This window comes from Gouania willdenowi, chromosome 8 (assembly GCF_900634775.1).
Source record: "Gouania willdenowi chromosome 8, fGouWil2.1, whole genome shotgun sequence".
Lineage (NCBI taxonomy): Eukaryota > Metazoa > Chordata > Actinopteri > Blenniiformes > Gobiesocidae > Gouania > Gouania willdenowi.
This window is the reverse complement of record NC_041051.1, coordinates 33,770,307-33,796,910: the sequence shown is the minus strand read 5'-3', so window position 1 is coordinate 33,796,910 and position 26,604 is coordinate 33,770,307. Positions and strand designations below refer to the sequence as shown.

At 38.2% G+C, this 26,604-nt stretch overlaps 1 protein-coding gene across 1 annotated transcript in view; it reads left to right on the top strand.

Moving 5' to 3' along the window:
• The first annotated feature begins 21,780 nt into the window (after positions 1-21,780).
• The window catches only part of LOC114468045 (uncharacterized), a 49,267-nt gene continuing 44,443 nt past the window's right edge, over positions 21,781-26,604 (top strand). Inside the window, exons 1-9 of the mRNA XM_028454676.1 lie at positions 21,781-21,853; positions 22,145-22,165; positions 22,408-22,570; positions 22,687-22,955; positions 23,649-23,788; positions 23,871-24,132; positions 24,822-24,984; positions 25,101-25,369; positions 26,063-26,202. Of these exons, the coding sequence (XP_028310477.1) occupies positions 21,799-21,853; positions 22,145-22,165; positions 22,408-22,570; positions 22,687-22,955; positions 23,649-23,788; positions 23,871-24,132; positions 24,822-24,984; positions 25,101-25,369; positions 26,063-26,202 (1,482 nt within the window). The 5' untranslated portion in view covers positions 21,781-21,798. The remainder of the gene's footprint in view (positions 21,854-22,144; positions 22,166-22,407; positions 22,571-22,686; positions 22,956-23,648; positions 23,789-23,870; positions 24,133-24,821; positions 24,985-25,100; positions 25,370-26,062; positions 26,203-26,604) is intronic.

Sequence of the window (26,604 nt, the reverse complement as noted above, 5' to 3'; positions counted from 1 at the left end):
TATGAACCAAAACTCATATCTCAATATATTTTATCAAAATGGTGAAATATGATATAAATCTAGATCATTTTATTAAATAAAGTCTGACCAGAAAAACAATTCTGGGTAAAATTTGCTGATGAAAAATGCTACACAGACTATTATTGTTGACTACTGTTTATTAATAAACAGCTGATCAATATGTGACACTTTTGGCTTTTTCACCTGTAAGGGACAGTGTGATATATATATATATATATATATATATATATATATATATATATATATATATATATATATATATATATATATATATATATATATATACATATATATATATATATAAAATATTATAGTTTTCTATATCTAGAAAATAGAAAACTCAATATATCTTGAATCTCGATATATCGCCCAGCTTTAATTCCTAAATTATAAAACAACCTAAATAAAAACATAAATGTGTATATGAAGCACATGTGTTTATTTAATATACTTACAGTTTATATACAAGTCAACATGTTGCATATTTACTGTTAATTTCACATTGTTTGTCTTTAAGTTAGACATTAACATTTTATTTTCATTATATATTTTATTATAATTTCTCATACTCACTCATGTGGTTCTCTGATATTCACTAATGACTTATTAGACACATTTATTACAGAATTTACATTATTTAACACTTTATAAACAGTGTATATTTGTGGAGCTTGTGATTGGATGATTTTTCATGGTGACTTACGTGGTTCCTTCTGCTGTGGTAGACGTTAAAATATCAGTTATTAATCTAACAGAACGTGTAACTGTGTCACATCCTGATGGTCTTTATGAAGATAAACTCTATGTTATATTTTACAACATATTTACACCAGTTCTTAGTTTTTATCACCAGAACGTCTTCATTATCATCTCTGTTCTGTTGTTTCTGGGTTTGTTGCTGATGTCAGCACTAATCTAATCTAATCTAATCTAATCTGATCTGATCTGATCTGATCTGATCTGATCTGATCTAATCTAATCTAATCTAATCTAATCTAATCTGATCTAATCTAATCTAATCTAATGAGAACTGTCACTCAGGTCATTTCAGGTGGAAGTTCTCACGAGGCTAGTGACAACGTTCAGTTTAGTAAGTCATATTTTAATTATTATTACATTAGAATACGGGATATTTACGGGAAAATACTAATACGGGAAGATGGCGGGAAAGAGGGTAAAATACGGGAGCTTCACGGCCAAAACAGGATACTTGACAGGTATGGTGAGAGGCGGCCTAATCAACCCCAGCCTCATCTGGGTCTTCTCAGTGTGGAGGAGCAGCAGCTCTACTTCAAGCTCCTCCCAAATGATTGAGCTGCAGGTGTGATGATGATGATGATGATGATGATGATGATGATGATGATGATGATGATGATGATGATGATGATGTCATAGCAGGTGAATTTTATTATCAGACCTTCATCAAAGGCTCTGAAACTGAAACTCGTGACGATGTGTTTTCCAGCCAAATGTTTCAAATGTTTTCACAACAAACCTGGACCTGAGCACAGAATGCTGGTGTGTGTGTGTGTGTGTGTGTGTGTGTCAGAATATTCTTAGTGTGTTATATAAGCTTTAGTTTAGAGTTTAGTTTACAACAATGACGGGAAATGAAGATGACACCCTGCTCCTCACGCCCTCCTACCTTTACATATGGGAAATCTGAGCAGTGGGAACCAGTGTGTCTCTGCACTGGGTTTTGGAGGCGGAGCCACATTTAATGATTTTGAGCTTTAAACCCACCAAACATGTTTGGCATCTCTGAGGAGCGGATTGGGTGACGCTCCAGATTTCCATCTTTTGTTGTGAGAGAATGATTGGTTTGGTTCTGTAGAAACACGTTGGTCCTCCCAGAGCTCGACTCTAACTTTCTCAGTTGGTCACACCCTTTTTTTTTTCAAGCACGCATGCTGATGAATAGTTGACTTAACTGGCGTACTGTAGTTGAATGATATTTGCAAAATGTTTTAATGTTTTAGTGTCAATATTAAGTTTTCAAGCAGTAGCTGAAACAACAGGTCATTTATTTTATATAATTTTAAAAACGTAACAAAAAAATGTAAATAACATTAAATCATAACAACAGGTTACATTTATTCTGTTTTTTATTTTACATAAATGCTGTACATGAATGAAGTTAACAGTAACATAACCAACTTATCATCTACATTGTTTCACCATGAATTAAATTCAGAGGGTCCAGCTCTGATAGTGGGGTCTCCTAACCCTCTTCCCCTGGTCAGGGGTCTGTAACCTTTACTCTACAAGGAACCATTTAACCTCATCTCACCTGGATTAAAGTCCTCCTGGAGCCATAAATACCTTCTCTATGAAGACAATACAGTGGATTACATTATATACAGTTAGAATTATAGAGAATAATGTTTGATTTATATTGATCATGTAAATGGAAACTTAAAAACAGTTCAAAATGAAATAAAGTAAGTTAACATAAATAAATCACAATAAAACAGTATCTTTATCTTCAAATTCTTACACATCTCAGTTTACATGAACACAATGTTTATAAAGTAGATTTTTATAGTTAATGTATATGAAAGTCTACAAAAAGTAACATGAATATAATAACACATGATCATGTGATCAACACATGCTAATTACTCATTTCTTGCCACACATAAAACATACATATTTAACCTGTACATTGGTGGTTAAATGAATCTGTTCCCACACAATTAAAATCTGTATTTTCTTCCAGAAATAGTGTTTTTATTGGTTTAGTTTCTTACCAGGGATTTAAAACTTAAGGTTAGTCACAGGTGGAGGAAAGTTGATGGTCTGTAGATGTTGTAGGAATGTGCTGAGTCATTGTACAACGTGATTAATTTTAGGTTTAAATTGTTATATCATGATTTTATTTGTCATTAATCATTATCATTGCATAATCCTACGTCCGCTCGTCGTGCCCCCCATGCGCTCTGTTGCTCCGCGTACCCGGACGCTTGTCCCCAGTGTGTGTTTGTCCCAGTGTCCGTGAACTCAGCATGGACCGTGTCTCTCCCTAGTGTTGGTGACTCAGCAGTGTGTGTAGTGTCCATGTCAGACCCTGATTCACAGGAGGAAGACTCAACAGAATCAGAAAGTTTCCTCCTTTTGGATTTTCAAAATAAGGTCACCCTACTCGCACAGATGCGACCAGATGAAATTTTCACTCGCAGACACTGAAAAAATAGTCGCATATACAACCAATTTAGTCGCAGTCTCGAGCCCTGCCCCCATAAACTGTCCTTTGTCCTCCATCCAAAGCTTCACTGTAATTGTACGTTTATGTTTTATCACGTTCACAAATGGAACAAACATTATATTGTACATTATATTCATTCATCTGTTGAACATGTATTCCTGTTCAGGGCCTGATTTCCATCCATCACATACACATAGAGCAACTTAGCAGGACCATCTATAAGGGGGAATAAAGGGGAGATTTTTGGGGTCCATCCATAAAGTCAGTAAAATGATGGTCTATTGTTCTATGAATCTGTGATAACCACATTTATTTATTCATCTGAATAATATCCACTGTTATCCAGGAACGTTTATTATTATTATAGTCATCTTAAAGATGGAAATCATGGTTTTAATCACTAATAAAATGGTTCACAGAAATTGATTAAAAATTAGAATGGATAAAAACAGACAGAAAGAATGGTAAAGTTTAAAGTGTCAATATTGAAACAATTGGTTTAAACTGGCAAATAATGGGCATAACAAATGGTGAATGTGGTTAAATTGTTAAAAAAAAACAAAAAAAAACATGAAATATGGTGAAAAGAGGTTAAAAGTGACAATAATGTGTCAACATATGTGACATTAGGTGTAAAAGTGGTGGAAAGTGTTTATAAGTGATGAACATGTCTGGAAAGTAGAAAAATGTGTAGAAAAGTCATTGAAATGTGATGTAGAAGTGTCAGAAATGAGAGAAATGTAGCAAAAATACATTAAAAGGAGCAAAAATATGGAAAGAAAAAGTGATGAAAATAGGTTAACATATGGTGAGTTTGGTGGAGTTGTAGAAAAATGGTAAAAAAGAGCAAAAATTGGCTCAAATTGTTCAAAAAATATTCTTAGTTTTTTGAAAGAATCTGGCAACCCCCTCCCAGTGTCTCGAGACCCCAAATTAGGTCCTGATCTTAAAGTGGACAACCCCTGCTTTAACATACAGTACATGTTTTTGAGTGGGTGGAATGAACCCATGACCTTCTTGCTGTAGTGCATTCATGCTGCTCAGTTATTACATTAAATATGATACATTTTGATCATTAATACTTATACGATGGTAATATATAATTGCACAGGTCTGCTGTAAGGCGTGTACACTTTCAACTGAGAGACTCCAATCAACCTAACATCTGTTTGGGCCGTGGGAAGAAGCTGTAGAAAACCAATGCAAGCACAGGGGGAACATGCAAACTCTGCATATAAAGGTCTCAGAAGACAAACAAACAAAAAAGAAACAGTGACATCTCAGAAAGGTGGGGACTATGTCTAAGCCAAACGTATTTCATCCAATCAGAGGCTAGCTCTGCAGCAAACATGATGTTTGACCCCCAATTTCCACTGGATGCGGCTCCGCTGCGTTACGTCTCCGCTGTGTCACCAGAGCTGATAAGTTTCCACTTTAGTCTAAGTGTTCATTTCCACCGTTTCTGCTGTGCTGCGTGTCGGCTCCTTCACAGATGTGGTAGTCCGGTTCCCTCCACCAGATATATGCAGGGCTTCTATTTCAACGACCCATCAATCAGCACAGAGCAAATTAAGCTGAACAGGAAATTAAGCACGTACTCCGCAATAAAATATCGGGTTACTTTTCAAAATAAAACACTTCAGATTATATTTCAAGTAAATACATCACCAAAACGTCATAATATGTAAAAACAAAATCACATTCACTATATTGATTCCTCTCATATTGTAACTCACTGTAAACTGCAGCAACTTTAATTTAGTTCATGTTTTACTGGTTTTGCAGTTTTATCTCTTCTCTGTTGGAAAAAAAATGTGTCAAATCCAGAGTCCAACCTTCTTGTTCTCCTTCGTTAGGAACACTGACCTGTTTATCTGTTTATTGTTGAGTTTGTAACACATACATTTAACTGCGTTCTCACTTGATTATATAAATATCGTGAGAACTGCACTGTCTCGTGGCGTCACAGTCGTCCAACCAGAGTGCACCGTGACACACTCTAAACAAGATTACTGGACGGCGAACAGCGGGGCAAAACCGGATCGGTGCCGTAACGCAGCGGAGACGTATCCAGTGGAAACCCTCAGTAATGATACTGAGTAAACAAAACAAGTACACGTCAGAGCATCAACTACATAAATCAAAGTGAATCACAGTGAAGTGGAAAACTAAGTTGTAAATGTCCCACTAACACACTACACACTCAATGAGTATATACTGTCTACTATAGACTATAGTATTAGGATGATCAGCGTTCCCACTGAAGTATACTTCCAAGTTTCCCAAGATGCATCTGGAACCTACAGCGTTAAAAACCTTGTTCACACTGAGGATAAATATCTCTGTTGATTCTCCACCTTTACTTTGAAAGTTCTGAAAACATTTGAAGTGAGAAAGTGACCAAGTAGAATATCAACATGTGCTCAATAGATCCATAAAACTCACATAGACATATTTCACACATTTTCAGAGACCCTCCATTGTGCTACTGACTAAACTTCTTGTTAACTTCAAAATAAGAGCCATATTTACTGGAAAATAAAAAGAGATGCTTTTATTTTGAAAAGGGGATGTTTGATTTTTAGTTTGAAGTTGATCCCAGGACCATTTTACGTACAGCTCCCAATGCATCATGGGACGGTTGAGTATGAATAGTGTGCCCACCGTGTATACTAAATAAATATTCCATATAGTATACATCTGGTATTTCTCACATACTCAATCTATTCATACTATCTAATGTGAACACACTAGATAGTCATTGTAACATTATCTTTACATCTGTGTGAGGTTCAAGGACACTCAGTCGTACTGTTGGTGATGTTCCTGCATCTACTGATGAACTCCTGTGTGAACTGGAGCATGTTTCCTGGTGCTACAGATCTCTGAAACATTTACAGGCTTCATTCTGTGTTGTTGGTGTATTTTCTGCATTCAAAGTTAAATCTGTGCGTAGTCACATGTTCCCGTCACAGATGACGTGTCAGCCTCAGTTGTTCATTTCCTCAGAGGCCAAAGAAGCGTTCTAGCGTCTGAGTTTACACATCCGTACGTCTTTGTCAGAGACGTTTGATCTCAGCACAGCTTGACTTACAGGTAAAGGTCACCTCTCAGCGCTCAGAGGAAAGAACAATATCAGGATGTTTTCTGTGAGAACGCTGGCTGAATCTTCCAGTAAATCCAGTTTGTGTTGTGATGAATAAATGCACACTCATGATGTATCAGATCACTGTCCTTCAGAAAACACAAGAATGATTATATTAAAGCTCCTTAAAGTGAGAAAGTTACAGTTTACACAAATCTCAGCCTTTAGTTCAGAGTGACCACGGTTCCTTTGTTTTCTACAGGTGATTGAATTTCTGTCGTCACATTTCATCTTTTTCAATAAAGAAAAAACAGTTGAATTTGGAGTTTGTGGTCTGGCATCCCTTGGGGGGAGGGTACACACATCAGGATTGTCTAAACCAGTAGAGACGTTTTATCTGTAACTGAGAAACTGAGAAAAATCAGACATGACCAGTGACGTGCAGTGATCACTAGGGTTGGGTAGGCACGTTGCAAATGGAGACCACCAATGACAATTTCATATGTTTCTGCTGTCAAGTGTTAATTCAATTCAAATCAACTTTATTTGTTTAAAGCAATTTACAATAAATCTCATGACACGACAGCACATCTGTTGTTTGTGTTGGAAACACAGAAACATGGAGAAAATGTCAACAACAACAACTCAGAACATCCTCAGTGAGGAGCATCCACAAAGTCAATCCTTCCTTTTGTTCCATTCACTGTAGAAAATACCAACATTGTTCTGACCTTATCTTTGCTGAAGGTCTGGTAGCTCAGGTGTTGGTCTCCATCTTTTAAAAGATGTTGTTTTTCCTCAAAACAAAGTTTCTCTATCATCTCTAGCGCTGTCATCCTGACTGTAGTGTTATCCCGCCCACTAGATAGAGAACGTAGCAGCAGCGGCCACGCTGTTATCAATTCACTAATGCACTGTGAACGTACGTACAGAATTTAGCATAGCACGGTTACGTCCAAAGGCAGCGTACAGAGCTGCCTTTGGATGTAAATGGTTTTCATCTTGGGAACTGACTGAGCATGTGCAAACACGTAAAAACGCAATGGGAACGGAGGCAGAGCAGCAACGTGTCTTTGGGAGGGGGCGTGGCCTCCTTCTGCCTTACAGTGGAGTGAGACTGTGCAGCCGTACCAGTAAATAGTGATGTTTAGTAATTTGGGCTATGAAACGCACAAAATGCTGACACTTTCAAACTTATAGGTACTGTAGGCTATTGGAAATGGAAAAATAAATAATTCACAATTATATTATAATTTTAACAAATAATCAAAATATCAATTCACCCTTGGGTAGGCACTGCCTACCTTGCCTACCCTGACGGCACGTCACTAGACATGACTGCGTTAATTAATTACAGAAAATAACGCACTGACCCAACTGTTATGTACAAAAACTATATCACACTAAATTCATCATCTTTATCAGTTGTTCTGTTTATTTCATGATATCCACAGATATTCTAAATATTTTACACTGTTCAATTTATATTTCTCTGGAATGTTCTGGACTAAGTGATGTTTTTATTATTTTAAGACTAAAACACATTTGTTTTAGAAAGTTTACTAAAAATCCAGAAAAACATGAATATATCTTATTTAAATGTAAGTTTGTGCTTAGTGAACAATGCAATCATAATATTCTTTATTCATATTACACATTATGTTAGCACTCAGTGATGGAAATAATAAACATTATTTAGTTGTTTAAGATCATTTATTCATGAATGTTCTTGTAGGAGTTTTTTATTGTTATTTTTCTTTTGCAACTCCTTTGTCCTGTAACTCCTCTTAGGTTATTAATGCAGCACTAATGACACATATACAGTATGACATCTCATAGGGACAATGTCGTTGATGTGCAGTCGACCATTTCTCTTATTAATCAGCTGTGGTTTTTCTACACTGAGGCATCTCAAAGTTTAAGAAAAACAGCTAACTTGTTTTTCTGGACTCAGAAACAATACTAAGGCCTGGCGTCACCCAGGGGACACCAAGTACTAGGTATTTGTTGGCTGATGATACTCTACATGCAGGTTTTTAACACCTGTGAGCAGGTTTAGTTTCATATCTGAAGCTTAGACTGGAAGAAGAACTCGTTGAGTCAACTTTCAGATGTTGACACCAGCAGATACATTGATCAATAGAAAAAATGTGCAGAATGTGTGCGATTCCTATGAAGCTAACATGTCAACATGCCCTATTAGCTCCATTGTCAATCACATTATCTATGTTAATCCATCTGTGCTATTGTGACATTGCAGATAAAAAGTCTAAAATGTTTACATACATTTAATAATTCTTCTTTGTCTCAGGCTACGTGCAAACGTATCGTATTGAGTGATTGTTGAGAATAATCATTGTTCACAATCTGCAGCTCAGTCATGGTCACATAGAGCAGCTGAACTTCGACATTTTCACTGGTTAATTCACCAAAGGCAGCTTTAACTTACTGATAGGCTCCTCCCCCAATTTACATTTTCATTTTTCTCGTTTTAGTAGTAAACGTTCCTCGACAGCAAGACAGCATACATATGACAATGTAAGAAAAATTAAAACTAAAATTAATAGTACATTATCATGAAATAAAATAAGGAAAAAACATGTTGAATCCCAGAAAACTGAACAAAGCCGACATGAGAAAAATACACAAATAAAATGACGGGCCATTAAGACATGACTCAGTTACACAAGTAATCATCTCCTCATGAAGACCTCAGACTTCAACTGTAACTTTACTGTTAAAGCCTCCATTCCTCCATTGTATTGTCATCAGGAGCACATGTAACATATGCCTTTGATCTTTTGTATACATGTTTTCAGGAGTTAAATCAAGAAGAAACTGGCTCGGCGTGTACAGTAAATCAACTCCCAGAACCTTATCTATCTCCATCTTTACACTCCTCCAGAAAGGAATCAAAATTGATCAGTCCCAGAATATATGAGAATGGTCTCCAATCATTCCTCATCCTCTCCAACATGTTCTTGCATCTGGATGATCAACAAATTTAGGTTAAAGAACCTTATCTTTGTCGTCCAATCAAACTCCTCCCACATGTTACTATTAATTCCTTTATGACAACCACTACACACTCTCCATCCTCTATTATAATATTCAACTCCAGTTTATTTTTAATATCTTGAGTATTATCTTATGTGTCCAGTAGCAGGTTTCTGTAGATGATGTTTTATTATATTCATCAGGTAAGTTTAACATTTGATGGGGTAGTTTTAATTGTATTCCAGTTGTTTTGGTTTTTGATATAGTGTCTAATCTGAAAGAAACAGAACACATCACTTTGGGGTAAAGAGAACTTGTCTTGGTGATATGAGAATGGCTAACCCAGGCGACCACCGCTGTCAGTTGTGCTGCCCAACAGTAATATTTCATACTGGGAAGGCCAAGTCCTCCCCTCCTCTTCTCTAGAGTACAGTAAGTGTTTATTAAGTCTCTCTCTTGGTCTCTTATTTTGACATATGAACCTAGATAAACGTCTGTCCAGCATTGTAAAAGCTGATGTTGGGACCCAGACTGGGAGAGACTTGAACAGGAACAAAAGTCTGGGAAGTAGGTTCATTTAAATAGCTTCCGCTCTACCCAGAAGAGATAACGGGAGCACATCTCATCTTGCCAGTTCTTTTCTAAAAGTTCCAAATATCTTTTTGTAATTAGCCTTGTATAATGGAGGTACATGGGGCGTGAGTTTGATTCCTAAGTATTTAAACCCCTGTTTGGTTCTGCGAAAAGACACTGTGTCACTCAACTGACTAGGCCACGCCCCTGACACCATTACCTCTGATTTCTTAGGGTTAACTTTACAGCCAGACACTACACCATATTCATTATGGTTTTTTAAGAGAGCAGAGATTAAGTGAACTAAATTACTTTAGTTACTCAGTACTTTTTCTGTTCTGTCAGCTCAGGTTTTGTCCAGGTTTTACAAAATTAATATTTAACGTATTTTGTGGCGTATAGGACGCTATTTTTTTTCTTTAAAGTTGAGGGTGTGGCCAATGTGACGGTACGCTCTGTATGTGTGTTTCAGTCAGTCACATATGTCCAGTGAAAGCAGGTGTCGGGAGGCAGAATATTACTGACAGTCACCCCTACAGCAAAATGAATGAACTGTAACAGACACTGAACATTCAATGAACTGAACGTTCAGAAACCAGCTTGACATAATGTGGGAAAATGATGAGCTCACAGCTTTAATACCTTCATAATATTACTTATTAAGGTGTCATGGCCTCCAGGATAGCGTCTGATCGTGGAGGGAAATTCTGTGGGAGCGAGTGACAGCAGTAGGCAAGGCAAGGTAAATTTATTTGTATAGCGCATTTCATACACAAGGCAACTAAATGTGCTTTACATGATAAAACAATCAACAGCTTAAAATCAATAAGAACATTTAAAATCATCAACAAATCCATGACATCATCAACATGACCAAAAATCTTCCTCTCAATCATACACACTAGAAAAAACCTTTAACTTTGATTTAAAAATGTTCTCATGTGATGCTGACTTCAGCTCTGCTGCAGTTTGTTCCACTTCTTTGCAGCATAACAACTAAACACATCATCACCATGGTTACTGTGAGCTCTGGGCTCCACTATCTGACCTGTGTCCATAGATCTCAGAGACCTGCTGGGTTCATACCTGACTAACATCTCACTGATGTATTCTGGACCAAACCCATTCACACATTTATAACCAGCAGCAGAACTTTACAGTCTCCTCTGAGGCTGACTGGGAGCCAGTGTAAAGACTTTAAAACTGGACTAATGTGTTCTGATCTCTTTGTTCTGGTTCAGACCTGAGCTGCAGCGTTCTGAACCAGCTGTAGATGTTTGATGAAGACCATTACAATAGTCCAGTCTGCTGGAGATAAAAGCATGGACCAGTTTCTCCTGATCTTTCTGAGTCATTAAACCTGTCACTCTGGAGATGTTCTTTAGGTGGTAGAAGATGTTTTTGTGATAGATTTGATCTGATGCTGAATGTCAGATCTGAGTCAATCAGAACACCAAGGTTTTTGACTTGGTCTTTATCTTCTAAAGATCCAGACTCAGATACTTACTGACAGCAGTCCTCTTTTCATTGTTACCAAAGACAATCACCTCCATCTTGTCATGGTTTAGTTGAAGGAAGTTTTCACTCATCCAGCAGTTTACTTTTTCTAAGCAGTCACACAACACCTCAATGGGACCATAGTCATCTGGGTTCAGTGATAGATATAGTTGTGTGTCATCTGCGTAGCTCTGATAATCAACCTCACAGTTGTGTAAAATGTGTCCTAAAGGAAGCATATAAAGGCTAAACAGAAGAGGTCCAAGAACAGATCCCTGAGGAACCCCACAGGACATTGATAATCTGTCAGATTCAAAGTTTACAATGTTTACAAAATAACTTTGATCCTCCAAGTAGAACTTAAACCATTACTTTAACATTTAGTCCAACCCATGTTTGCAATCTGTGCAACAAAATTATATGATCTACAGTGTCAAATGCAGACTTTGATCCAATAGAATGAGAACAGATACTTTTCCTGAATCAGTGTTCAACCTTATGTCATTGATCACTTTGATCAGATCAGTTTCTGTGCTGTGATGAGAACCAAAACCTGACTGAAATTTATCAAATATTTTGTTGAATGTTAAGAATTGACTCAGTTGGTTGAAGACCACCTTCTCAATGATCTTGGCCATGAATGGAAGGTTGCTGATTGGTCTATAGTTAGCCAGTATAGAGGCATCCAGTGTTCTCTTTTTTAACAGCGGTTTCACAGCAGCTACTTTCAGGGATTTTGGTACGGTGCCTGATTGGAATGAGCAGTTAATTATCTGACACTAATCAGTGACAATTGACTTTACAACAGTTTTAAAGAAGTTTGAGGGTTTTGTGTCAAGGCAACACGTTGATGGATTCAGCTGCTGAACAGTCTCCTCTATTGTTTTTGGGTTCACTGTAATAAACTCTAACATTGTAGTTGACTCCTCCCTCAGTGGTTGAAGCTGTTCAAGCTTTTTGTGATTTTGCTGGTTTGTTCTGATGTTTGATCTTATTGATTGTATTTTTTCATTGAAATATACAGAAAATTCATTGCATTTTCCAGCTGACAGTAATTCAGGGGCTATCTGATCTGGGGGGTTGTGAGCTTTTCAATTACAGAAAACAACGTGCGAGAGTTGTTGACATTTTTGGCAATAATTTCAGAAAAGTATTGCTGCCTTGCTTTGAACAAGCCATCATTGAATTTTCGCAGACTTATTTTGTACAGTTCTAGATGAATTTGGAGTTTTGTTGATCTCCATTTACGCTCAGCTCTTCTACAGTCAGATTTCAAATTCTGCATTATCTCAGTCCTCCTCCAAGGTGTTTTCTGTGTGTTTGGTTTTCTCTTAGTTTTGATTGGAGCCACCACATCTATGACATTACAGACGTTTCTATTATACTCATCCAGAAGATCATCAACTGTCTCAGCACTCAATGTTGGTGTCATTGCTATGGCTTCCATAAACTGTGCATGTGTTGTCATTTATGTACCTTTTCTTTAAACACACATAACTAGGGGGAACAGATGTTACAGTCTCTAGGTCAAAAAAGACACAGAAATGATCAGATAGAGCTAAGTCTCTTACATCAACAGCAGAGATATCAACACCTTTAGAGATAACCAGATCCAAAGTGTGACCTTGAGTGTGTGTCGGACCAGTCACATGTTGTGTAAGACCAAAAGTATCCAGTAAAGCATACAGTTCTTTGGCAGTATTGTCCATGTTATTGTCTACATGAATATTTAAGTCACCTGTTATTATTAAAAAGTTGTATTCAGTGCATACAACTGACAGCAGTTCAACAAACTCATCCATGAATTCTCCAGAATATTTTGGGGGTCTATAAACGACTAAAAACAGAACTCTTGAATCACCCTTCAGTAAGAATGACATATATTCAAAGGAGATAAAATCACCAAATATTATTTCTTTGCACTGAAATATTGATTTAAAAATGGCAGCAACTCCACCACCTTTCCTGCAAGTACGACACTTATTTAAATAAATAAAGTCTTGTGGCGCACTTTCATTGAGAATAGTATTACTGATACCATCATTCAACCATGTTTCATTAAGAAATAAAAAGTCCAAGTGATGTGTTAAAATAATATCATTAATTAGTAGTGACTTGTTAACAAGAGATCTAACATTAAGAAGAGCTAATTTTAAAGACTTTACTGGAGACACTGGTGGACTTTTTGGATGACATGTTATAGGAGTCACATTTTTATCTCTATTAAGCTTTTTGTTTTTCTTTAATTTCACAATTTTACCTGTGTTACCTGTCACCACAGGAATTAAAGAAGCTGCATTAACTCCATAAGGTCGTGACTTTTTCTGGTTGTTCCTAAAAATAGAGCTATTGCAGTCTAGACCCAGCACACATCAGACCTGTGTCGCTCTAAGATGAACACAGCTGGCCTGAGGAGAAGAGTGATCCTTGAGAATTTCAGATCTCCTTTGCGGACTGGAGGTCAATATTAATATCAGGGTGCTTTGCTCGGGCTGTTAGCCTTTGAAGTGGATATGACTTTTTCTTAGGCTTAGCTCCCAGAGTATTCCAGGGAGGACTCACACCTGTTGGCTTATCAACGGGAACAGGATCCTCCTTAGGTCTGATAGCTTTGTTAGCACGAGCTGGTAGCGAGTTAGCTTTATCCACTCCGCTGTTTTGAAACAGCGGCACAGTCGTATGTTTACTTGTATTCCTCGCACTGTAGTCTCCAGTTCAGTAATGTTTTGGAGAAGACTGATGTATTCCTTTGTGGAAAGAGCCATTCTTCGGCTAGTTAGCTTGCTATTTGTAGCTAGCTAGCTTGCGACTTAGCTTTCCAGTTGAGCCAGCAAATAAAAAAGGAGTAGATGATTACCTCAGAGCCAGAGTCAGATGGTAAATGATAGTTTGTTGTTGGAGTATCGTGTCTCCCCAGGTGATGATGTGGATGGTAAAAAAGAGGTGTAGTGTGGAATAAAGGTCTCCATTGAAGCTGACTTGCAAAATAATAAAAAGTTTATTAAAACAAGCAGAATCAAAAAACCAGGGCAGAGACAGAAACCCTGGGGGAACAAGGGAGGTCAAAAAATGTTCTGAGGCAAAAACAGAAGAACTGGAGACAGCAGTCCAGTGAGAGCAACCGGGGTCAGATCATGCTCTGAAAAAATCCAGCTCGGCATTCACATATATGGACTGACGAGAAATTTGAAACCCAACAGGTGGACCCCAAGCCTTAGCTTTTAAGGCAAAGAAGGAAAGCAACAAATGTTCGTTACAGTGGTAAAACCCTCACGCATCAGCAGAGTAGCACGAGAATAGGCAACTTCCTCGATTGACAGGCAATAAACATCCCAACAGCAGAGCTACAAAAATAACTGGCTTGGATTGTAAACCCCAAGTGTTAAGGCCACCTGTTGAAGGCCTATACTCAGCTTTTAAGTCAAAATGTATATAGCATAAATGAATATCATATTAAGCAGTCAATACACCTCAGTAGTAGCTCTTTTGCTGCTGTCAGCTCAGCTGCCTGAAGTACTACCCGGTCATACACCCATTGAATATTTGTTTTTATTTATATATTTATATATAAAATATGATTGCTGATTGTTTAAATAAAATGCAAATCCCGGTAATAAATGGAAGTTCGTGGAGCGGTGCTGGCTCGTATGTATTTACGGTGGAAGAGCAAATAAACAGTACAATAAGGTTTAAAATGTAAGATATCTCAGTCAGTTTTTAATAGAAATTAATAATAAACAGCATAAAGTTATCAAATCACTGTGTTGGGTTTATCAGGTGAGATCACACACGCACACACATACACACACACATTTGTTCAGAAGCGATTGTGTCTGTATTCTGACTCAGAATCTGAACATGATCGCTGCTGAGGGAGGGGTGTATCAGTCTGGTTCCAGGAAAAAGTGACCATTAAAAGCTGTAAATGTAGTGATATGCAGTCGTGGAACAGTGAGGAGGAGACTTAATGTAGAGATGGAAACTCATCGGTTCAAACTGATCAGAATACGCGGAAATACACGGACACCTCCATTAACAGGAGTACAACAGCCCGCCTACCTGTCCTTTCTGATTGGCAGAGTTGTTTGAAGGGCACCCTCATCAGCCAATAGGGTGTGGCCTATGTCACGGAGCGGCCTTTAATAATAGTGTTGTTATTGGAAATGATTTTGGCAAAGATATACTCTGAGATGGATGAAGGTCTTCCACCTGAGTGTCCATGGCTGCATTTTAGGACCTTAATTAATTTTAAATACTTTTATGCAAATGCTTCAGTACTTTCACTTACTGTAGGTTTTCATTAATCTACATTTACTTGTTCCTTTGGTCACAGCCACTAAACTTAAACAATATATTTATTATATGAGATAAACAAAGTCTGAATGTTTTTAGGTAGTTTTAGTTTTAGGTACTCTGATATTATGGTTAGATTAGATTAGATAATACTTCATTTATCCCACAGTAGAATAATTCACCTGGTACAGCAGCCAAAGATAGAAAGAGCAAACAAGCAAGAAAATTATATATAAAACAAACATGAAGAAAGTAAAATTAACCAGAGAAGGTTACAGCTACAGTATAAAATGGTTATGAAACGGAGTCATTTTAGTGGCTGTGATCAAAGGTGCCGCTCTCAAACTTTATTTTCTTGTTGTACATTTTGCATCTGTCACTGTCACTCAATCACAAAAGGACACGCCCACATACACACACATTTGGATCAATCAGCAGCCACAAACATGTACATAATGGCACTGACAGAAAACATGGCAAGTTGCAAAACAATATGACTTTCAGCTCGTCAACACACCAACAAAATGGACCTCTAAAGTCGCGAGGCCCCTGGAGTACAGCCCAGGAAAGGCCCCTGACTGCAGCAGTGCCAGAAACAGAACCGTGACGGTCTCCACTGAGTATTCCTCAGCACACAGACTTGCTGCCATCACAGACGTATGTGATGAAAACACAAAGCTAAGGGTAGGTGCAACACAACGTGACCTACACAACTCACTTTTTTCTCATATGGAACGCTAAACATGCTTAAAGGAAGGACTGGCAATGTGTACAGACAGTCAACAACAGTGGATTAATAAAATAATCCACTGAAAGACAAGATAATAATGCACAGCATCTATTGTTGGTACTTCAATCAATCAATCTTTTATTTGTATAGCGCCAAATCATAACCAATGGTATCTCAAGACACTTTACAGTAGAGCAGTCTTAAGGACGGACTCTTCATTTTATGGATACACACATATGCATATATACGTATATACACATACATATGTATCCCACACCCAACATGAACTCATCATGGCGGCAAGGAAAACCTTCTGTTAAGCAGCAGGAACCTTGTGTGGATCCCATTCCTATGATGAACAGCCATCCACGTTATGCTGTGTTGGGTGTGTGCAGAGGAAAGGGTGGAGACAGAGTTGTTGAGACTCTGTAACTCCACACTGAGGATCCCACGGACCTGCAAGACAAAAGCCAGAAGGAGTACAGGAGCAAACACACAAGGGAAGAAGCAGACATAGAGGGAGTGTTAGAGAGAGGAATGGGACCCTCTCCGGTCCCTCTCTAACCTAAATGACCTCTCTCTTAACGCCCTCTCCAACCTCTCTCCAACCGAGCATGCCAGACCCCCCGGCAGTCTATGCCTATTGCATCTTAACTATGAGCTATGAGCTGGTTCCTAACTAAAAGCTTTACCAAAGAGGAATGTTTTGAGCTTAACCTTAAAGGTAGAGAGGGTGTCTGCCCCCCGAACCGTGGTTGGTAGATGTTCCAGAGAAGTGGGGCCTGATAACTGAAAGCTCTTCCTCCTATACTACTTTTAGAGACAAATGGAACAACGAGTAGTCCAGCATTTTGAGAGCGTAGTGTTCTGGGGGGATTGTATGGCACTACAAGCTCCTTGAGATAGACTGGTGCCTGTCCATTTAGGGCTTTATAAGTGAGAAGAAGAATCTTGAATTCTATTCTATATTTTATGGGAAGCCATGCTTTTCGGCGTCGCTCTGAGACAGGATAGATCTGATTTTAGCAATGTTACGGAGATGAAAGAAGGCAGTTCTTGAAGTTTGTTTTATGTGAGAGTTGAAGTATAAATCCTGATCAAATAGAACCACAAGGTTTCTAACAGTTGGGCTTTGTGCCAGAGTAATGCCATCTAGGGCAGTTAGGCTAGCATAGGTTTCTCTAAGGTGTCGCGGGCCCAGTACAATGACCTCAGTCTTGTCTGAGTTAAGAAGAAGAAAATTTTGGTCCATCTAGGCCCTAATGTCCTTTAGACAGGCCTCAAGTTTAGATAGCTGATTTGTCTCACCTGGCTTCATTGATACATACAGTTGGGTATCATCAGCATAGCAGTGAAAGTTAACAGAGTATTTTCTCATAACATTACCAAGGGGGATCATATAGATACAGAAGAGGATTGGACCTAGCACAGAGCCCTGAGGAACCCCGTAGCTTACTTTAGTGTACACAGAAGACTTATTATTCACGTGTACAAACTGGTACCTATCAGATAGGTAGGACTTAAACCAGTACAGTGTTTATCAAATGGAGGTACGTGTAGCCCTAGGGGTACGTGATGGTACTACAGGGGGTACTTGAGAAAGAGAGAGAGAGAGAGAGGGGGGGGGGAATTAACAAATAAAAACATTACTATTATGGGGGTTTGTAATGTTTATTTTTAGTTAAAAGTGATAATAATAAATATTACCAACAACACACAAAACAACAACAAAAACACAAAATAAGAGAAAAATATCCTGAATAATAAAAAGAACAACAAACAGCAAAATACACAAAATGACACCAAAAACTCAAACACAGAAAGAATAATTTAAATAATACCAACAACACACAAAAATGACAACAAAAACACATAAAATAAGTGAAAGATATCCTGAAAAATAAAATACATAAAATGACATAAAACACACACAAAATGATATAAATCTGAATTAGAACTTGAACTGAAAAAGCAATGGTCAGTCTTGGTCTCACACTAAACGTCCCCCCCAGTCATTGCCTTTTCCAGTCAACACCGCCAAACAATGAGCGACATGTTGCCAGTGGAGCAGACATGATGTTATGTTTAAAGTCTACAGCTCTATTCACTTTTATACTTTGTTTACATGTTGCATAAGTTTATATAGAAAAATAAAGCACACGTGTTGAAACCATTGTTTTTATGTTTGTTTCGAACAATACACACACACACACACACGCGCACGCACATGTGCACGCACACACACGTGCGCAATGTCAGTTTTTAAGGTTTGTTTTACGTCATTGTACGACATTTAGTAACAATGGCAACACAATTATTAAGACTTTCACTCCCGATACAATACCGATACTTTAGCGCTAAGTATCGGTTGATACCGATATCCAAATCAGCATATATCATGCTTTAGTTTAGCCTTTTCTGTTTTGTTTCCATTTCAATGTCTTTCCCTAATCATAGGTGGTGGTGTAACAGTTAGGAAGGGGCTTGTAATCAGAGGGTCACTGGTTCAAAACCAACCTGTCTGGAAGCTGATTTCCACCAACTTTAGATAGACACAGCTTGCCTACAGGGAGAATAGTTCCACAGAGGATGCAGTAGCCACTGCCCTCCACGGGACTTACATCAGAATGCTGTTTGTACATTTTTATTCTGGATTCAACACCATCCCCCCACACAAACTGGTGCAGAAACTCAAAGTCTATCTGCTGTTGGAGCTGCTGTCATCAGGCAGGAGATATAGAACAACCATCACTGTCCTGAATGCTGCTAGCTGCTAGCTGCTAAAGGAGGAAACATGCAATAAAGTGATTGTCTGTGCGTGTGTGTATGTATGAGTGAAAGTGGGGAACGTATTTTGAGAACTTTTTACTATTTATTTAAGCACCCAGAATTGAATTCAATTTTGTTGTATCAGTACAATGACAATAAAGAATATATTTAATCTATCTATCTATCTATCTATCTATCTATCTATCTATCTATCTATCTATCTATCTATCTATCTATCTATCTATCTATCTATCTATCTATCTATCTACTGTATCTATCTATCTATCTATCTACATCTATCTATCTATCTATCTATCTATCTATCTATCTATCTATCTACTGTATCTATCTATCTATCTATCTACATCTATCTATCTATCTATCTATCTATCTATCTATCTATCTGACTATCTATCTATCTATCTATCTACATCTATCTATCTATCTATCTAGTCTACTATCTATCTATCTATCTATCTATCTATCTATCTATCTATCTATCTATCGACATCTATCAATCTATCTACATGTCTATCTACTGTATCTATCTATCTACTGTATCTATCTATCTATCTATCTATCTACTGTATCTATCTATCTACTGTATCTATCTATCTATCTATCTATCTATCTATCTATCTATCTATCTATCTATCTATCTATCTATCTACTGTATCTACTGTATCTATCTATCTATCTATCTATCTACATGTCTATCTACTCTATCTATCTATCTATCTATCTATCTATCTATCTATCTATCTATCTATCTATCTATCTATCTATCTATCTATCTACTGTATCTATCTATCTATCTACTGTATCTATCTATCTATCTATCTACATGTCTATCTACTGTATCTACTGTATCTATCTATCGACTGTATCTATCTATCTACATCTATCTATCTATCTATCTATCTATCTATCTATCTATCTATCTATCTATCTATCTACATGTCTATCTACTGTATCTACTGTATCTATCTATCATCTATCTATCTACTGTATCTATCTATCTATCTATCTATCTATCTATCTATCTACTGTATCTACTGTATCTATCTATCTATCTATCTACATGTCTATCTACTCTATCTATCTATCTATCTATCTATCTACTGTATCTACTGTATCTATCTATCTATCTATCTATCTATCTATCTACATCTATCTATCTATCTATCTATCTATCTATCTATCTACATGTCTATCTACTGTATCTACTGTATCTATCTAACCTGGTCCATCAGTAGCTATGTTTTCATTACGCTTGGAAATGGTCAAAATATCTCAATAAAAACTGATATTGGAAACAAATTTCGAAAAAACACTCAAATATTGCAAAACATTTTTTACACGACATGAGGAGGAATTTCAGAAGTTTTGATATTGAAATGTGTCGCAAAAGCGCTATTGAAACACTTTTTCCTCAAAGACACATCACAGGATGTGACATACCTGGTCACATGACCACTTCTCTCAGACTAAACATGAAGCAGTACGTGTGAACAGGAGACCCAGACATTTCTTAGCGTTAGACTCTATAAGAGGTGAAAAAACAAAGGAATACGTAGTGTTTTAAGGAGGTTTGGAGCGTCCATTTTCCTGTGCCGAAGTCTCATGGGATGAGATTTTACGGGAGATGTGAGGCTCCTCCCAAAACAGCCTTCAATGGAAACACGTTCAAAGCACAATTATACTTCGTCAACATTTAGAAATATAACTTTTATTTTGGGAAATGTGGAATGGAAACCCAGCTACTGTAGAATGTTGAGCAAGTGAATAAACTCTAACTACTCCTGTTGTACTGTACATAAAGCAAAGAACATAAAGTACATAAAAGCATCCGTTAGATGAAATTACAATCTTGTAATTGTAGTAATCAGCCACATTTTAACATATTTACAGTGGAAAATTACATGTAAATGTGTGAGATTGTCCTAAAACATGTCGGTGAGGTTTTAGCCCATGTCAAATAGTTATTTCCATTTTGGGAGGTGAAGAATATTAAATTATATTTCCATGTTTGTGCCCGCCTGTTTACAGTGAAAAATTGTGTGTCAATGCAATTTTATGTTTGTTTTCCTCACCTTAGAGCTGCTACTAATACAAAGTTTGTTTGAAAATGTGTGGCATCTTTCAATATTTACATATGACACTGGAATTTGGCCCATCTTTGTAGTGAGAAGGGGTGGATTTTGCCCTGTTCCTGCCTTGTCCAGCTACTGCTTCTTTTTCATTGCAGGACTTTTGGTAAATTCTGACCACAACACAAGATAAATGATATATTAATGATCTGTTCAACTCTGGGGCAACATAAAATTAAAAACAGGCTCTTCTGTGTCCTTTGATCATCAAAAATAAAGCTTTAACCAGTTTCTTGTGACCAATATGTATGAATGCAGTGAAGTGTAAATAAGAGTTCACAACAATAGGTCTGCAGTCTGAGAACAAAAGGTAAGTCGCTGGACCTGAAAGGTGCTGAAACAGGTAATTTGTGTCAGTGTGGGTGTGCTGTTCCACAGGTGACTGGGGGAGGAGTATCTGTACTTCAGGGACATAAAGGGGTGGGGAATGATGGTTTTATAGATGAAATCAGGTGAAGATCCTCAGATGTGACCTGTCATGGCTCTCAACAGGGTGTTGTGTGTGTTGGCGGTGCTGACTCTGTTACAGCGAGGTAAGTTACGACCTTTGGAAATTAATCAATCAGGGCTCAGCTCCAATAATAGGAATTGTACTGGAAAACTTCAATTTACCGATTCAAGCAAGAAAACTTTCATAGGAGACACGGAAAAATGCTAAAGGATATTGCACTTTGAAAATAAACTTCAGAAACACAGAAGAAAAAAAACTTATTTTGGTTGTCATTTTGCAAGAAATTGTAGAATTCTAGTTTTATAATAATGTTTCTATTGACCTTAATAAATAAATGTTTGTTTATTTAATTAAGTTTATTTTTTGTTTCCAGAATCTGAGGCACAGATTTCAGGTAAGATGATCATGTTTATAATTATTTTGTTCCTGTTACTAATTCATCAATTTCATCAACGACCCTGGTTCTGGTCACAGGGTAAGACCTAGGGTGGGAGAGTTTTGTTCACAGGACCATTATGAAAAAATGAGATAATTTTATTAAGTGCCAAACACAATATTTTTTATTGATTAAAAGACAAGAAGCAGTAAAAAGAAATTAATAATGACAGAAAGCAAAAATTTCATTTCTATGTTTAGTTTGTGGACAGCCCCCTCTTAACACCAGGATTGTTGGAGGAATGGTGGCCCCTACTGGTTATTGGCCCTGGCAGGTCAGTCTGCAACTGTCTGGAAAGCACTTCTGTGGAGGATCGCTCATTAACAATGAGTGGGTGCTAACCGCTGCTCACTGCTTAGATGAGTGAGTAGATACAGACTGAAAAACTTTCCCGAAGATTCATTCCATCAAGTTAGAAGCACGTTATTTGCCAGATTTAGGAAATAATTGTGACATTGTAATGTTTTTGTGTCCCACAGTCTCCCTGACGGCAATCTGACCGTTAGTCTGGGCCGTCAGACTCAAAATGGAAGCAACCCCCACGAGGTGTCTCGGACAATAGCAAGACTCATCTCTCATGAATCATTCAACACCACCACTACTAGAGATGACATTGCCCTCCTGAAGCTGTCCTCACCAGTAACTTTCTCAAACTACATCCTGCCGGTGTGCCTGGCAGCCCCAGGAAGCACGATCCACAGTGGGGAAGATGTTTGGATCACTGGCTGGGGCTACCTGAGTGAGAGAGGTAGGTCACATTCTGATGTTGATTCAGGAATACATTACTCTACTTCTACATTTACAAATGAAGTCTTAATTCTACAGAAAGTAAGTAAGTAAATTATAAAACGCTTTTCGCAGATGAAATCACAAAGTGCTGTACAGAGCTGTGGGGAAATTAGTACAAGTTAAACATCATAATAGCATAATAAAACATGGGTGCATATACATCGTAGGAGCAGCATCATAAAAGGATAATACAAATTTAAAATCCAGTTAACTAAAAGCTTTTCTGAAAAGCAAAGTCTTCAACAGTTTCTTAAAAGTGACCACACAGTTGAGCTCCCGGAGAGACTGGTGCAGGTTAATCCAGAGTCTGGGGGCCACAGCCTGGAATGCCAGGTCTCCCCTGGTTTTAAATTTAGTTTTTGGGATCTTTAGGAGACCCTGACCTGAAGACCTGAAGACCTGAAGACCTGATCTGAACACAGATAGTGTATTAAAGTCCATCCCTTACTCCTCTGTAGATGGCCCTTTAAGAAAAAACTGATTGTTTTATGAAGCTTCCAATTTGTTCTGGATATTATGATGATGGACAGTTCCTTCCAAGGGAGGTGGAGTGGTTCTGCAGTTCACTTGAACGTCTGATCATGAAACATTCACAAATATGCATTTCATCCAGTTGATGGAGGAGTGGTTAAACTGATTTGTGTGGCTTCAGGGGGCCTCCCAGACGACCTGATGGAAGTGGAGATACCGACGGTGGGCAACAGACAGTGTAGCTGTCACTATGGAGTGGGTGCTATCACTGACAACATGCTGTGTGCTGGGTTCCAAGAAGGAGGAAAGGACACCTGTCAGGTGATCATGCTCACCCAAGTGTTTAAGTAGTTTTTCCTTTGTAGACTTCTACTTCTCATCCACATTTGTTCTCTTTCTAAAGGGAGATTCAGGAGGTCCGATGGTGATCAAGTACGAGAATCGATGGATTCAGTTGGGAGTCGTGAGCTTTGGAACAGGTTGTGCCAGACCTGGAATCCCAGGAGTCTACACCCGAGTGTCGAGCTACATGAGTTGGATCAACGGCGTGATCGACACAACCACCCCCAAGCAACCAGGTTATGTCCCTTTCAAATCTATGGGAGCAAACACTGACCTGAGCGTCACATGTCCAGGCCTTACACCTGCAGCACCAATATCTGATGGTAAGTTTCTGACAAAGTTTTCCCGAAATACTGAGAATTCCTCTTGAATTTTTACCAACAATCACTTTGCAGCAAACCAGTTTCATCTAAACAATTGTAATTTAACTAAATGTGGACTTTGTGAAGTTATTTTAAAAGCCAGATACTTCTATAATTGTTGTATGAATGATGTTTAGGGCTCAGCACGACTCTGTGAGCCTTTGGTTCACAAGTGCAAAAGCAATTTGTAATAAAAATAACTATCGTCTTGGCTATTGTGTCAGATAGCTCATTGAGTGTAAAGTCTAAAAGTGTTTGCAACATATTATCCTTTAATATCAGACATTGCATTGGGCCATTTGCTGGAATTACCAGTTTCACAAAAAAATGTATTAGAGTCAAAGAGTCCATAAACCCAGGTATCACCAAATCACCTTTGATGAAATTCAAAAAAATCACTGATTATCAACTGCAGATGTTTTTAAACCAAAATACTGTCATGCTCTGTTACTAAACGTATAGTCACAATCCTTCTTACTTTGAGGAAATCATTCTTACAATAACAACGGTTTTAAAGACAAAAATCCTGATTGCCTTTTATAAGATTGTCTACTTTACACAAATTTGCTCCAGGCATATTTTACAAGGTAGGATTCAGGGGGGTGAAAGTTTTACTGCAGGGTTTACTTTTATTACTGTTCTGTCTTCAGTTTGTGGACAGCCCCCTCTTAACACCAGGATTGTTGGAGGAATGGTGGCCCCTACTGGTTATTGGCCCTGGCAGGTCAGTCTGCAACTGTCTGGAAAGCACTTCTGTGGAGGATCGCTCATTAACAATGAGTGGGTGCTAACCGCTGCTCACTGCTTAGATGAGTGAGTAGATACAGACTGAAAAACTTTCCCGAAGATTCATTCCATCAAGTTAGAAGCACGTTATTTGCCAGATTTAGGAAATAATTGTGACATTGTAATGTTTTTGTGTCCCACAGTCTCCCTGACGGCAATCTGACCGTTAGTCTGGGCCGTCAGACTCAAAATGGAAGCAACCCCCACGAGGTGTCTCGGACAATAGCAAGACTCATCTCTCATGAATCATTCAACACCACCACTATTAGAGATGACATTGCCCTCCTGAAGCTGTCCTCACCAGTAACTTTCTCAAACTACATCCTGCCGGTGTGCCTGGCAGCCCCAGGAAGCACGATCCACAGTGGGGAAGATGTTTGGATCACTGGCTGGGGCTACCTGAGTGAGAGAGGTAGGTCACATTCTGATGTTGATTCAGGAATACATTACTCTACTTCTACATTTACAAATGAAGTCTTAATTCTACAGAAAGTAAGTAAGTAAATTATAAAACGCTTTTCGCAGATGAAATCACAAAGTGCTGTACAGAGCTGTGGGGAAATTAGTACAAGTTAAACATCATAATAGCATAATAAAACATGGGTGCATATACATCGTAGGAGCAGCATCATAAAAGGATAATACAAATTTAAAATCCAGTTAACTAAAAGCTTTTCTGAAAAGCAAAGTCTTCAACAGTTTCTTAAAAGTGACCACACAGTTGAGCTCCCGGAGAGACTGGTGCAGGTTAATCCAGAGTCTGGGGGCCACAGCCTGGAATGCCAGGTCTCCCCTGGTTTTAAATTTAGTTTTTGGGATCTTTAGGAGACCCTGACCTGAAGACCTGAAGACCTGAAGACCTGATCTGAACACAGATAGTGTATTAAAGTCCATCCCTTACTCCTCTGTAGATGGCCCTTTAAGAAAAAACTGATTGTTTTATGAAGCTTCCAATTTGTTCTGGATATTATGATGATGGACAGTTCCTTCCAAGGGAGGTGGAGTGGTTCTGCAGTTCACTTGAACGTCTGATCATGAAACATTCACAAATATGCATTTCATCCAGTTGATGGAGGAGTGGTTAAACTGATTTGTGTGGCTTCAGGGGGCCTCCCAGACGACCTGATGGAAGTGGAGATACCGACGGTGGGCAACAGACAGTGTAGCTGTCACTATGGAGTGGGTGCTATCACTGACAACATGCTGTGTGCTGGGTTCCAAGAAGGAGGAAAGGACACCTGTCAGGTGATCATGCTCACCCAAGTGTTTAAGTAGTTTTTCCTTTGTAGAATTTGTCGTGTTTCCCCGGGTGATGATGTGGAGGATGAATAAGGATCGTAGATGAAACTAGCTTGCATAATAACACAAAGTTTATTAACACAAGCAGAATCAAAAGAACAGGGCTGAGGCAGAGGCCCTGTGAGAGCAGTTGGGGTCAGATTTACTCTGAAGAATCTTAGCCAAAAAGGCCTATATGACTTGAGACCAATGGGAGGAGTCTAAGGCTTTAGCCTTAGAACAAAGAAAGAAAGCCACAAACTTTCACACCTCAACAAATGGAGGAAGAACCAACCTGGGAACAAGAAACTTTCAGGGTTCACAAATTAATCAACATCCAACAGTGGAGTTACAGAGATAACGGGCAGG